We start from the raw sequence: 14,105 nt of genomic DNA on the forward strand, positions 1-14,105 counted from the left end.
TCATAGTATTTTGTTTAGGTGTCACAAACTATCTGAGCAAACAGGGAACATATTCTTGGGAAATTTGTCCTTTTAACATCCTTACAAAATATTCCCATTGCTTGAAGCCATAATGGATAGAGATTGTGGAGGTTATAATCTCTGATACCCACTACTTCATACTTTGTTTCTAGAGATAGCAAGGGCTTCATAGATAAGTTTCTTCTATAAAAAGATATTTGAGGGCTGGGAGTTTGGTCTAGTGATAGAGTGCTTGCCTAGCATGCATGAAGACCCGGGTTTAATTTCTCAGTACCACATACATAGAAAAATGTCGGAGTGGTGCTGTGGCTCAAGTGGTAGAGCACTAGCCTTGAGAAAGTCCAAGGACAGTGCTCAGACCCATTGCTCAAGCCCCAGACTAGCAAAAAAAAAAAAAAAAGACATTTGAGCATGATTGTCTTGTTACTTACTTCTGCACTCATTAGGAGCCCCTGTTCTGCCATCAGCTGCCTCCCAAGGCCTGTCATTGTATAAGGGTGCACAGTGCTGGCAGTTGCTGCCTGCTGTGTTGTGCTTACACATGCACTTCCCATGAACCTGCAAACAACATTGAGAGCTGTGAGACAAATGAGGCCAGGAAGGGCATTCTTCCCACAATCTCATCCCATTTGAAGGCTTTAGCTGTTGTCATTTGTCTACGTTCCTGAAGACATTAGCTAGCAGGAGAAAAGATTCCTCCCTCAATAGTTTATCTTGTGATTAGTTTAAAAGATATGTAATATTTTTTTCATGGCTATTGGACATATGATGCTAAGAAAGGGAAGGGAAAGGAAAGGAAAAGGAAGGGGGAGGAGAAGAAGAGGGAGTAGGAAAGGGAAGGAAAAGGAAAGGAAAGAAAGATTATTGTTAAGAAGTATTAAGTGAATATGCTAAAGAAGAAGGTCAATAAATGCTTCATATAGAAAACAGTGCAGTCTCTAAAGTGTGTCAGGATGGGTGCACAGTATTGTCTTTAGGGAGCCAAGATAAGAAGGTAAGAACACCAAAGGAGTATTCAAAGGACAGTCAATAAACCAGATGTATGCACTGAAAAGGTTCTGTCCAGATTTCTAAACATCAGTCTTAAGAGGCCAAAATGTATCCTGTAGATGATGTAGATCTACTGAGGAGTTTTGAGTAAGAAATTATCAAAAGGTTAGATACACTTTTTTTCACTCCAAAGCAAAATTTATTTTACTTTTCTATCTTGCCTATTATGATCTTTTCCCTTCCCCTTTTATTGTTTCTCTTCCACAACTCCCTTTCCCAACTTGTGCCTTCCAAAAGCAGATGGCACCCACAAATATATATATATATATATATGTATTTAATTTTTATTTTATTGTTGGGATGATGGCACCCACATATATTTTAAAAATCACATTAAGGATTTCAAAAGGTTCTTTGTTAATTACTGTTTACTGCCATCTTCTATCTGTTCTACTTTTAGCTACCATTTATTGAAGGCTGTCCAAAGATGTTGAAAATATTGTTAGTTTTCTTTAGAGGAACTCAACTGTTCTCATAGCTTTAGTTTATTTGGTTTGGTCTGAGGATGTCTAAGGCCTGTTAGTAATTTCATTCCACTCATAGATTCATATTGTTCTACAAATTCCAGGCCTCAAGAGGTTACAGGTATTTAGGGTAACATCATCAAACAGTCACATGTATTACAAAATAATTATGAAGAGGTCAATTCCCTTTGGATTAAGGATTTTGGAGCATTCCCTTGCACACTCATTCTAAGAATTGGGATGAACCTCCCAGGGTCTGAAAGATGTTAATCCAGCAAATTTTTCTGCACCCAGAAAAATTCAAGGAGCTGTCCTTTTGAGAATTACCCCCAAATAGCTGTAAATCATTACCTACACAGTTTAAAACAAGAAATCCTTCCTCAGCGATACAACTGTTGCTGTTCAAGCTTGAAAGATCACCTACTATTTGATGCTTGTGAAAAATGTGCAAGTAAAACTAGGACTTCATTGAAAAAAAAAAAAGAAAAACTTAGTTAAGCACAGCTAGCTCTTGTTGGGTATACAAAAACTAGGTAAAGAACAAGAAAATGGGGTCATATGCTTAAGGTTTATTTGAAAAGTAGTATAGGGTTATCTAATTGTAAAATTAAAAAGTTAACAGTGAAAATACAATATTAATTACCTAAGACATAATCTGCACATCAAAATGGTTCCAGAAACCTTTCTGTTGATTCTAAGAATACTTTTTTGTTTGATGTCAAGTTTTCATACTCATATTTAGCTCCGTTTTATTTGTTTCGGATATTATTCTGTTTTGCTGGCCATTTGTAGCATATTTGTCTTCTAGAAAGGGTCTCTTATGAGCTTTGAAATTATTCAAGAAATTGCTGAAACAGCATGTTTACTTAGATCTGTATAGTTTTGTGAGAACTTTATTTTACATTCAAGCAAAAGAGACATAGAAGGAAAATACTATTTTTTCACATTTGAAGTTATTGACATAGAATTTAAGTGGGGGGAAGATGGAAAAATTATCTTTTATACCTACCATTGAAAGATATATAAGACCTGCCTACAAAATGTTTTCATTGATGTTCCTTTTAGGACAGAAGACTTTTAGTAGTCAGATATTACATAGTTGAGGAAATTAGGTATGAGTGGAGTTTGTGATTACAGACAGTGTCAAGCTTGTGTGATGGAAAATAACTTGTCAGGATGTTGTAGAATAAATATTAGATGGATGACTGGCTTAAGCAACCTTCATGGTCCTTTTGAGTTGTAAGGGTCTGTGATTTTAAGGACTGCTTTTATATACTGTAGGTACTGTTTCATTACAGCCAGCTAGCTACAGTTCTTTGTACTCAAGAAGATGTGAATAACATAGATGACTCCTCTTGCTTTCTCAGCAATTGCAGAATGTTCCAGAATTATCTGACATCAAACAAGGGAGAGTCACACATTGTTTCTTCTTTCTTTCTCAATGTGACACTAACAGGAAGATAAAGAAATATTAATAGTCTCTGAAGACAGACTTCCATTTGTGTTTATATTGATAATAATTAAGCCAAAATTCTACTTCACTTACTTTTTTTTCTTTCTTTTTTCTTCCTTACTTCATGTTTCCCATTGTTTGTGGCTAATCTCAGACTAAATATTATTCTAGTTCCTCCTCTCACATAAAGATGTTGATCATCTGGTGATGTTCCCCGCCCTCTGCCCCCCGCCCAGAGTCACCACAATGGAATTTCAAAGCAGAAAAGCAAGAGGGTTAAAGTATTGGTAGATTCATGTTAGATTCTTTAAGGTAAATCTGGTAAAAATTCATTTTCCAGTTGCTTTCTAAGAAAGATGGCAACAACTAGTGTTTGACTCTCTTTGTCATTTAGATCTTACTGAAAATGATAATGAAAGTAGGTGGAAAATCATTTTTATAGCTTACCATTCAGAAATGTATGCATTTTATAAGATCACTTTGTATCACTATTGTACATATATTCCAGACTCTATTTTCACTCATGATCAAGGAACGTTCAATTCCAATGGAAAACAAACATTCTTTCTCACTATCATTGAAACTTAAAAAAAGTTTTATAAAAACAGGATATAGAGGCCAGGAATGTGGCTTAATGATAGAGTACTTGCCTAGTATGCATGATGCCTGGGGTTCCATTCCTTGGTACTAGATACATACACAGAAAAAGCTTGAAGTGGTATTATGGCTCAAGCACTCAAGGAAGTGCTAGCTCAAGGACAGTGCCTAGGCCCTGACTTCAAGCCTCAGGATTGGCAAAAAATAAAAAACAAAAACACCCCAAAACAACAATATGAAGTGTTTACTGTATGAGGCAGAGAAAAGGGCCAATATAGAGACAGTGGCAACAGTTCATCAGCCTCTATGTAGCAATAAAAAAAAAAAAAACAATTTAGAGGGCTGGGAATTTGGCCTAGTGGTAGAGTGCTTGCCTAGCATGCACGAAGACCCAGGTTCTATTCCTTGGTACCACATACATAGAAAAAAGCTGGAAGTGGTGCTGAGGCTCAAGTGGTAGAGCTCTAACCTTGAGAAAGTCCAAGGACAGTGCTCAGGCCCTGAGCTCAAGCCCAGGACTGGCAAAAAAAAAAAAAAAAAGAAAGTACAACCATGCTATGTGCAAATTTAAGACCAAATGTGAAAGTAAAAGCAGTTTTCTAAGGAGACAGTAAATTCTCTTTAGAGAAAATGGATAAATTTCTAAAAGAATGAATTTTTTATGCATGAAGAGATGAATTCTAATAACAGGTTAACGTGTTAGAACTTGTTCTTCTTGCTCAGGATCAAAACATGCACAATAATGCTACCTTAAAAATGTATGAATAGAAAGCATTGTGAGGAAAACATGTGTTTTTTCATTAATGAATGAGATATGACCTTTTCCCATCAAATGTATAGGTATTTTAATTTAACCAAAGTAAAAGTTCTGCTAGTGAAGATGAACATAATAATTGAAAATGGGGCCTGGAACATTCTTTCAGAATGAGGCAAAACAGATAAAAGGCCTAATATTCCAACTCTTTGCCCAATAGTCTAGCTGGAAGAAAGCAAGCAAATTAAATTCTCTGCGATTTACTCTTTGTTCTATTCTGGAACACTAGAGAAAACTGTTTTTATCAGAAAGCATGGTCAGCCTGGTGGCTCATACCTATAATCATAGCTATTCAGGGGGCTGAGAGTTCTGAGGATCACCATTTGAAGCCAGTCTAGGCAAGTTTGAAACTCTATCTCCAATTAATCACCAAAAGTAGAGCTGTGGCGCATAGCTGTATAGCACTATCCTTGAGCAAAAGAACTCAGGAACAGTGTGCAGACCCTGAATTCAAGCCCATGACTGAAAAAAAACCCAGCAACCAAAAAACAAACAAAAACAACAATAACAAAATAAGTGTGGTCAGTAAAATATAGGTATAGGGCAAAAACAATTATAATTACAGAATAAAAATTAGTGAGCTACCCGTATCCTGAAATTGTTCTTGTAACAATTTCTTTCTGTAGTTCTAATTGTGTTTCTGGTTCAGGAGCTCTTCACAAAAATGCACTTACCCTCAGGTGAGGCATAAAACATAAACTAGCAGCCATAGTTACCATCTGTTCTCAGACCTACAACTGGACTCCGAATAGGCTGGAGGAGGAAGGGACTTGCTGGCATAGACAAAGGGAATGTCCTAAGGCAGAAAAGGAAGGAGCAGAGACAAACTGTGGCTACTTCACTAATTTGCCAAGAGCCTGATCTGACTGACAGATCTGGAGAAAAAGCATGAATGGAGCCAATGCAAATTTTGTAAGAAAGTGTTAAGCATTTAGCATTCTGTATGGGAATTAAATGCTTATCTGCCTTTCTCCACTAGATTGTAAATTCTTTCAGGGCAGAAATTTCAATTTCTTTCAATTCCCAGTAATGGACACAGTAGATTTTCAGTAAATATGTGCTAGTTTTTCATTCTGCTGATATATACTTAATAGGGTTTTGAGAATTTTTAAGTTATTGAGATTAGTCCCATTTTAAAAAACTGCTAAGAAGGCTACCAGCTAGTTATACATTTGAAATGTGAAGGAGATCCTTTCAGTCATTTATCACATTCAGTTTTGTTCACAAGTACTTCAGTATAGGATGTATTAGCTTATACCTGGTGTCTCTGGGAGAGGTACTAGAAGTGTAAGGGCTATGAAGGTCATGGAGATAATGAGTAATAGTAACAGTGTTGCTCTTACACTGCCCTTGGCATTGTTCTAGGTATTGCATAAATACCATCTCATTTGTTCACACACACAAAAAAAACCTATAAGGTGGGTATAATTACTGTTAACGAATTTCAAAAATGAGAAAACTGAGGCTCAAAGGTCTTAGTCATTCTCCCAAGATCACAAACTCTACCAGTTTGACTCCAGAGTACCCCCAATTAATCTCTAAACTACCCTTTTAAATGACATTTGAATGTGCAGTGGAGGGGCCCATTTTGACCAAGTTTCTTTAGGGTGATACTAAATGAAATGATGGGTAAATCCCAAACAAACCTGTCCTTTAAGAGCTCATAAGAATAGAAGCCACTTAGAATTCATGGAGAAGCTAGGCAGTTCTGAAGGCAAACAAAAAGTAGAGGCACAATATGCTTTTTTTTTTTTTTTTTTTTTCTTTTTTTGCCAGTCCTGGGCTTGAGCTCAGGGCCTGAGCACTATCCTTGGACTTTCTCAAGGCTAGAGCTCTACCACTTGAGCCACAGCACCACTCCTGGCTTTTTCTATGTGTGTGGTACCAAAGAAACGAGCACAAGTCTTCATACATGCTAGGCAAGCACTCTACCACTAGGCCAAACTCCCAGGCACAATATGCTCTTACACATTCATTGCTTTCATGTAAAACTTTCCTGTCTGCATGCTGGAAATTCTGACGCCTCCTAGGGGAGTTTTCATGCCACTGCAAGCACTAATAAGCCATAAGAAATTCTACTGAATAAATGTACAGAAATGGTAAAAAGAATGTAATTGAAATCCTATTAAAAGTATGTTCTGCAGATGGCACCTCTGTTATGTTACTAATATCCCTAATCAGTGTGGTCTGGAAAAGGATAGTAGTATCATCAAGGGTGATGATTTTACAGTCAGGTTCAATTGAGGTAATGAAGAGTAATAAACAATATTTGAATGGGTACTTAAAACTGCTTTTGCTAAAAAATATAGACTGCTTACTTTGGCCTATAAATTACTTAACATCAAAAGAAAAGCTAAGCATCACAGCTTCTTCCATTTTGTATCTATGTCCTTTGTCCTGAGAAAGTCTCCCCTCGGTTATGATTATGGTTACATCCATCTTAAAAGCCAGGCAAGAGCAATACGAGACTGGACCACTTGTTGAAAATCAGTAACTCTTAGTGTAACAAGTCCTTTCTTGACCAATCCTGACACAATGGACTATCAGACCATCTGCTGCCATCTATGACTACCAGAACAAATTTGTGACTGTGACTGCTTAACTTTGCATACTTTTTTCAGGGAGGGGGCAGTCCTGGGGCTTGAACTCAGGGTTTGGGTTTTCTCAAGGCCAGAGCTCTATCACTTGAGCCATAGTACCACTTCCAGCCTTTTCTATATATGTGGTACCTAGGAATTGAATACGGGTTTTCGTGCATGCTGGGCAAGCAGTTTACTATCAGGCCAAACTCCCAGCCTGCATACTTTTTCTATCTGCCCTTAATTCTTTGTCTATTTAAACCTATGACTCAGGTGTGTACTCCAGAAGCACTGTAGTCCTTCAGGGGATCTGAATTGCTATTGTCTTGTGGCTTCCCATGCTTTGCCCTTCATCATGCCTTTTTCTTTATTTGACATAGAGAGACTGGACCTGACATGTGGAACAACTGGAGTTTGGGTGTGGGCTCTAAAACTCTAGTTTTAAGAACTCTGTGCAAATCTAATGTTTCTGATGCACTTTTTAAGATGAGGATTGCTGGCTAATTTCCATTTTTTTGCATAAATAACTTTTTCATATAATGAATTTTAATTTCATCTAACAGTATATCCATTTCATTGAATATGCTGTTTACCTTTTTTTTTTTTTTGGTGGCTCACGGGTCTTGAACTTGGCCTGGGTGCTGTCCCTGAGCTCTTCAGCTCAAGGCTACCACCCTACCCTTGAGCCAATCCCCAGTTCCCATTTTCTAGAGGTTAATTGGAGATAAGAGTCTCAGGTAATTTTGGGCCCAGGCTGGCTTTGAACCTTGATTCTCTGAATTCAGTCTCCTGAGAAGCTAGGATTACAGGTGTGAGCCACTGCATCCAGCTATTTACCATTTTTTTTAAATCACAGTAAATGAAAGGACACTCAGAAACATACACACAGACACAGACACACACACACACACACAAACACACACACACATGCATACACAATATGTGTACTCCACACTATAGGCATTGCTTCCAAATCAGTATGATTTGGCAGAGTTTTATAGTATCACAGGTATGAGTCATTAGTATAGTCTTTTAATTTTTAATATTATTTTTTCCTGGCTTGAACCCAGGACCTGGCCACTGTCCTTGGGCTATCTCAAGGCTAAAACTCTACCACTTGAGCCACAGCACCACTTCTCACTTTTTCCTGTATATGTGGTACCTAGGAATTGAAGCCAAGGCTTTGTGCATGCTAGGCAAGCACTCTACCACACTTGTGGCCCTACTAATTCTTTTTAAAGCTAACTGAGCCTGGCATTGGTGTCTCATGCATGTAATCCTAGCTACTCAGGAGGCTGAGATCTGAAGATCATGGTTCAAAGCCAGCTCAGGCAAATAAAGTATTTGAGCCAGGAAAGTACATGAGACTCCCCCCCCAAAAAAAAAAAACCCAAGAAAAAGAAATAAAGTTGTGGCTCAAGTACTAGCTTTAATGACAAAAACTTAGGGGCAGTGTGCAGACCCTGAGTTCAAGCCCCAAGACTGACACAAACAAAATGACAACTAAGAAATGTTAAAGTGTTCTCATTGTTTTAAAATTTGGCTCAATAAAATCCTGTTTTGTTTGCAAGCAAGCAGTGCAGCATAAATGTTGAATTTCTGAATAATTTTAGGTAGGATTCTCTTACCCTTTAGTGCAATTAGAACAAAACAAACCTTTCCTTTTATGAGGAAACTATGGATGTAGGAGATTCAAATAAAGAATTTGTTTGAGAAACTTCATAACTAGAATAACCTTTCTTTGCACAATTCCCTAATTAATACAGTGTTCCTATTGTTGAGAAAAAACTATGAAATGTTCTTGAAGTGAGCAAACATATAATTTCTAGGCTATCTCTCTTTATTATCATCGACTTACATTACATCTAAGTTGTAGCAAACTAATAGTAATGCAAATAATTCTTATCAAACATATCAGTTGGATAGTGTTGGATAGAATGCACATTGCCCCTCATACTGACCTGATTTGAAATTTTTTTTTTGTCAGTCATGGGACTTAAACTTGGGGCCTGGACACTGCCCCTGAGCAATTCATCTCAAGACTACCACACTACCCCTTGAGCTACAGCTCCACTTTCAGTTTTCTGGTGGTTAATTGGAGATAAGAGTCTCATGAGTAGCTAGGATTACAGGCGTGAGCCAATCTGCCTGGCTGCAATTATTTATAAGTATATCTCAGCAATAGTTATTTGCTTATGCATGCATGATTCTTTGAATTTTTATTTGAATTGGTTGCAATATTTTACTGGTCCCTTAGTAATAGATTATATATGTATCAGTGAGAGTCTTATCTTTTTCTTTTAAACATTTTATTCATTTTTTTGCTTGTTTGAAATAGGATCTGGTTATGAAGCCCAGGATGGATCTGAACTTAATGATCTTCCATTGGGCTAGTATATGTACATAATTTTGCTTCAGATTTACATGCATGTTATGCCAACATTATGATGCACAATGATTTTATTATTTTTTTGCTGGTCCTAGGATTTGAACTCAGGGTTTAGGCACTGTCCCTAAGCCTCTATGCTCAAGCACTCTGAACCACAGTGCCACCTCTGGCTTTATATGAGCTTACTGCAGCTAAGAGTCTCCTGGACTTTGCTACCTGGGCTGGCTTTGAACTGCAATTCTCACATCTCAGCCTCCTGAGTAGATAAGATTACATGCATGAGCCATGGGCAACTGGCAGCATGTTTATTAAGTCATTTATTTCACTGTTACAAAGTGATATATGACAGTACAGACACATGCTTCGATGCTTCTCATCAGCTGCAGGCCATCATCTGCTGTATTGATAATTTAAAAGGCCCAAGAGTGATGTTATGAATATCTAAATGCCCCTTGACAGAAAAAAGGATCCTCCTCATGTAAATTTAGAACATCAAATTAGCTTCCTCCCCACTAACAGCCACAGTTTCTCCAACTACAAATATCACTAGACTTTCTTATCCACAGACAAATTTTGAGTCAAGTGTAATTCTGAGTTTCCTGTCTTAATATACTGCTAAGTGATTCTTTTTAGCCAAATTGCTACCTGATTAACTAAGCTCAGTTATGAGGACAGCTGCTACAAGGCCATGCAGTTTGCTCCTACAGTGCTCCTACATTTACCCCAGTTAGTTTTGTTTTCATAGTTTTACTTTGCACTTGCCTTTTTATACATCAGTTTGTCCAAGGTCACACAGAAAATCAGTGGTGGAACAGAACTCCCAAGAGATTCCTAAAATATTAGAAGCTCCATCTTAGAACAGTGATGTCACCAAGAGGATTTTTAAAATTCTTCCCACAAATACCTAAAATAATTTCCTCTAATATAATCTCATTGAGGAAAAAAGGGACCATCTCAATTTTAATTTATCAGTACCTGTTTAATTTTAATCATTTTAGTAAAAAATAGTGAACACGAATGAACAATATTTAAGTGTTAAAAATCTTAATACATTATTAAGCAAGAACCTGGGAAAGTGGGTGAAAGCAAAAGCGAATGGACTCATTCTGTAAGCAGTTTATCTGTTAAGCAGAGTTTGACATGAGAAAGAAGGAAGGTTTTTGTGAGGCCTTTTTCTATGTCTTTTAGGATTTAGATGAGTTTTTATAATGAGTTGGGGGCCAGGTAAATTCTATTTGAATTACTATGGGAGTTGTTAAGTACTTTTCACCCCATTCACATTCACTTATTTAATGTGTTCACATAGCTTTTGCTTATTTTAAGGGAAAATTCCTCTGCAAACTACTTTGCATTCTCTTACAAAGTTGTCTTTTTTTTTTTTAAGATTCATTCTAGTTCTCATTTCCAACTGTTTTCCTTCTCCCTTGACAGCTCTGTGTGACTGTCACTCAGTATTCTATCCAGTGCAGAGAGTGTTACAAAAGTTGACTTGTTTAAGATAAATGAGAGCCCATAATTGTAGTACAAGAAGCCAGTTACTTGGACATACTTTCTTCCATAGTTTTCTGCTGTTGAATTAATTCATTCAGATGATTCTCTTCATACTAGAAAATTGCATGTGTCTAGGTGAGTCTTGTAAAGTGCAGTATCACTGAGCAGCTGATATAAAAGATCAAAGTAGAAAAACTGATTTATCAAAAAGTTCCAGGGTTGGAGGCATGGTTCAAGTCATAGAGTGCCAGCCAGGGAGCAAAAGCAAGCATCAGATACTGAGTTGAATGCTGGTCTCAGTTTGAATCCTAGTTTCAGACAAAAAAAAAAAATGTCTGTTTTTGAGCAACTCTTATCAGAGTAGACAGCCATCAAGAAATCTGTGGTCATCTGTATGTGGTCAGAAACAGCAATCATAATCACTGAAAGCACTGATCTTCTTCAAACCCTTTGTAGCCAAAGACATTGATTGTAAAACAGTTTAGTGACCAGGACTTGAAAAGAAATATACTGACTCTTCAAAATTCTTATATGAACAGCCTTTTGCTTTGTTTGGTTTGGTTCATTGTTGTTTTTTTAAACTTTGCACTTTCTTATTGAGATAGTGAGATAGCATTCACAAAACAAAAATAATTCATCATTTTAACCTTTTTAGTGTATGATTGATTTTTCAATATATTTACTTTTGCATCATTTATTGTCAGAATATAGAAACAGCTGATTTTCTTATACTCTACAACTTTATTAAACTTGTTTATAAGGTCTAATAGGTCATAGTGGGTTTTTTCTCTCTATAAAAGACATATCATCTGTGCATAAAGACTGTGCTGTTTCCCCTAAGCTGGATTCCTTTTATTTCTTGCTTAGCTGCCATGGTTAGAATTTCCAGTACAAAACTGAATATATGTGGTGAGAATAAGTATCCTCTTCCTGTTCCTAATTAGAGTATGTGGGCAGAAGCATTTGTTCGTTCATTTTGTTGTTGTTGTTGTTGTTGTTGTTGTTGTTTTGTTTTGCCAGTCCTGAGGCTTGAACTCAGGGCCTGAGTACTGTCCTTGGGTTTTCTCAAGGCTTGAGCTCTACCACTTGGGCCACACCACCATTTCCAGCTTTTTCTTTTTTTTTTTCTTTTGCCAGTCCTGAGACTTGAACTCAGGGCTTGAGCACTGTCCTTGGGCTTTCTAAAGGCTAGTGTCCTGCCACTTGAGCCACAGCACCACTTCTGGCTTTTTCTGTGTACGTGGTACCGAGGAATTAAATCCAGGGCTTCATGTATGCTAGGTGAACACTCTACCACTAGGCCAAACTCCCAGCCCCATTTCCAACTTTTTCTATGTATGTGGTACCAAGGAATCAAACCTGGGTTTTCGTGCATGATAGCAAGCACTCTACCACTAGGCCAAACTCCTGGTCCAAGCATTTGTTCTTCAACCATTAAATAGGACTTTTATAGATGACCTTTAGTATACTCAGTATTTTCTTTTCATTTTTCACAAAAGAAGTTGAGTTTTGTCAAACTTTATCTGATTCTCTTGAGAAGATCAGGTGCCTTTTTCCATGTTTATGATTATGATACCAACATTAGTTTGTTTTCTAATGCCAAACCAACTTCAAATTCAAAATATATAGACATCTGGATTTTCATCAGATAAATATTTGTAGTCAAGAATACAATACTCTCTTCTTAGTAGAAAATATAATTACTCTAATACTTAGAAAAAATAGTGAATAAAATGTATTAGTCATGACAGCTTAGTAATGACTATGTAAAATAAAAACATTGTAAAGGCTTGTATCTTAACTAAAAGGCCTTATTCTACAGAATCAGGATATTAGAGAATATTTTTAAGAACTTGTGAAAATCTACATCTTACATATTTTATCATTCTTTCAAGTTCTACAACTAATACAAAATGGTTGTATCATGTATTAGAATATGATGATGATAAACTTTTTAAAAATACTTTTGTATAGGTCTTTGGTTTCTCAGCATTCCATATAAGCAAGTATTACTGTGCTTACATAGAATAACATTTCCTAAAAATTGAACATTGTAAACTTTATAATTATCACTATTTAACATCTGAAGCCCAAAGAGTAGGTTCTTACTTCTCTAGATCTATGTTGCACAGTAACAGTTTAATTCTCTGGCAAGGCTGTTTCTATCTCAATTCAGAACCTAAGAGTAACACACAGTGCAAGGACTCAGATAAATTAAGAATACATAAACTCACACTGAGGCAAACTGGCAGGCCTTGTGTTTTGTTCATATCACAAATATATTATGTCACCATTGGTGGTAGATTAACATACCTTCAGAAAAATGAGATGAATAGGGTGGCTGCTGCCTTTCAGTAGCAGCAAAAATCCAAAATTTTTTCTTCCTAATGAAGCCAAAGATATCCATTACCCATCCTCTGAAAGAAAGTCACTTCTAAATTAGTTACTTACAGATTATCTAAAGTGACTGCTTTCATTCTTTCTTTCCTTTGGGCAATCCACTAATTGGTGAATAAAGGATAAGATAAAATTAATGCTAATTTCTTGATCCACACTAAAATGTGGCTGATGTGAACATATTGCCCATTACCCTTGGTAACCTACTGGGGTGAGAGTCTTTGATCTCTTGCATCTTTATATTAGATAAAATGGTCCATCATGACAATCAGTCCCATGACCCTTTTTTCTGCTCTCGGCATAATGTCATCCCTGTGCAGATCCTTGCCTTTCATAGCACAACAATAAGAGAATGGACTTTGGTGTCTGGCACCAAAACATAGCTCTACCCTTTATTAGCTTTTAGGAAGTCAGTTAACATTTATAAGTTTCAGTTCCTCATCTAAGAATGAAATTTATGATACTTGAGTTATTGTAAAGAATGAAACCAACAATGTTTTCAGCATGAGTGCATAGGACCTGGCACAGTAAGAGACCGATTATAATTACTAGTATTTTAACATATGGCAGTTAAAACTTTCAAATCTATAAATTTAGACAAAACTAATTTTAGACATTTATTTTCAAGTATGAATGTATATTTTATTACATACAAATATTAAATTTTTGATGTAATTATTCCACTTAAATAGCCCATGAATTATCTTAAAATCTTTTGTTCTTTTTCTTAAGATTGCAAATATTTTCCAGGCACTGGTGCCTCTTGCCTGAAATCTTAGCTACTCAGGAGGGTGAGATCTGAGGATCATAGTTCAAAACCAGCCCACGCAGGAAAGTCTGTGAGACTCGT

At 36.6% G+C, this 14,105-nt stretch overlaps 2 protein-coding genes across 3 annotated transcripts in view; one reads left to right on the forward strand and one right to left on the reverse strand.

The window, feature by feature from the left end:
- The window catches only part of LOC150067367 (uncharacterized), a 135,838-nt gene that overhangs the window by 107,688 nt on the left and 14,045 nt on the right, over positions 1 to 14,105 (forward strand). The gene's annotated exons all lie outside the window — the stretch shown is intronic.
- Ntn4 (netrin 4) overlaps positions 1 to 14,105 on the reverse strand; it is a 93,751-nt gene that overhangs the window by 38,995 nt on the left and 40,651 nt on the right. For both annotated transcript variants that reach the window (XM_090328429.1, XM_090328430.1), the window contains exon 4: positions 453 to 579. In XM_090328429.1, coding sequence (XP_090184555.1) covers positions 453 to 579 — 127 coding nt within the window. The remainder of the gene's footprint in view (positions 1 to 452; positions 580 to 14,105) is intronic.

The sequence above is a fragment of the Megascapheus bottae genome, chromosome 2, assembly GCF_031878675.1.
Source record: "Megascapheus bottae isolate mThoBot1 chromosome 2, mThoBot2.hap1, whole genome shotgun sequence".
Lineage (NCBI taxonomy): Eukaryota > Metazoa > Chordata > Mammalia > Rodentia > Geomyidae > Megascapheus > Megascapheus bottae.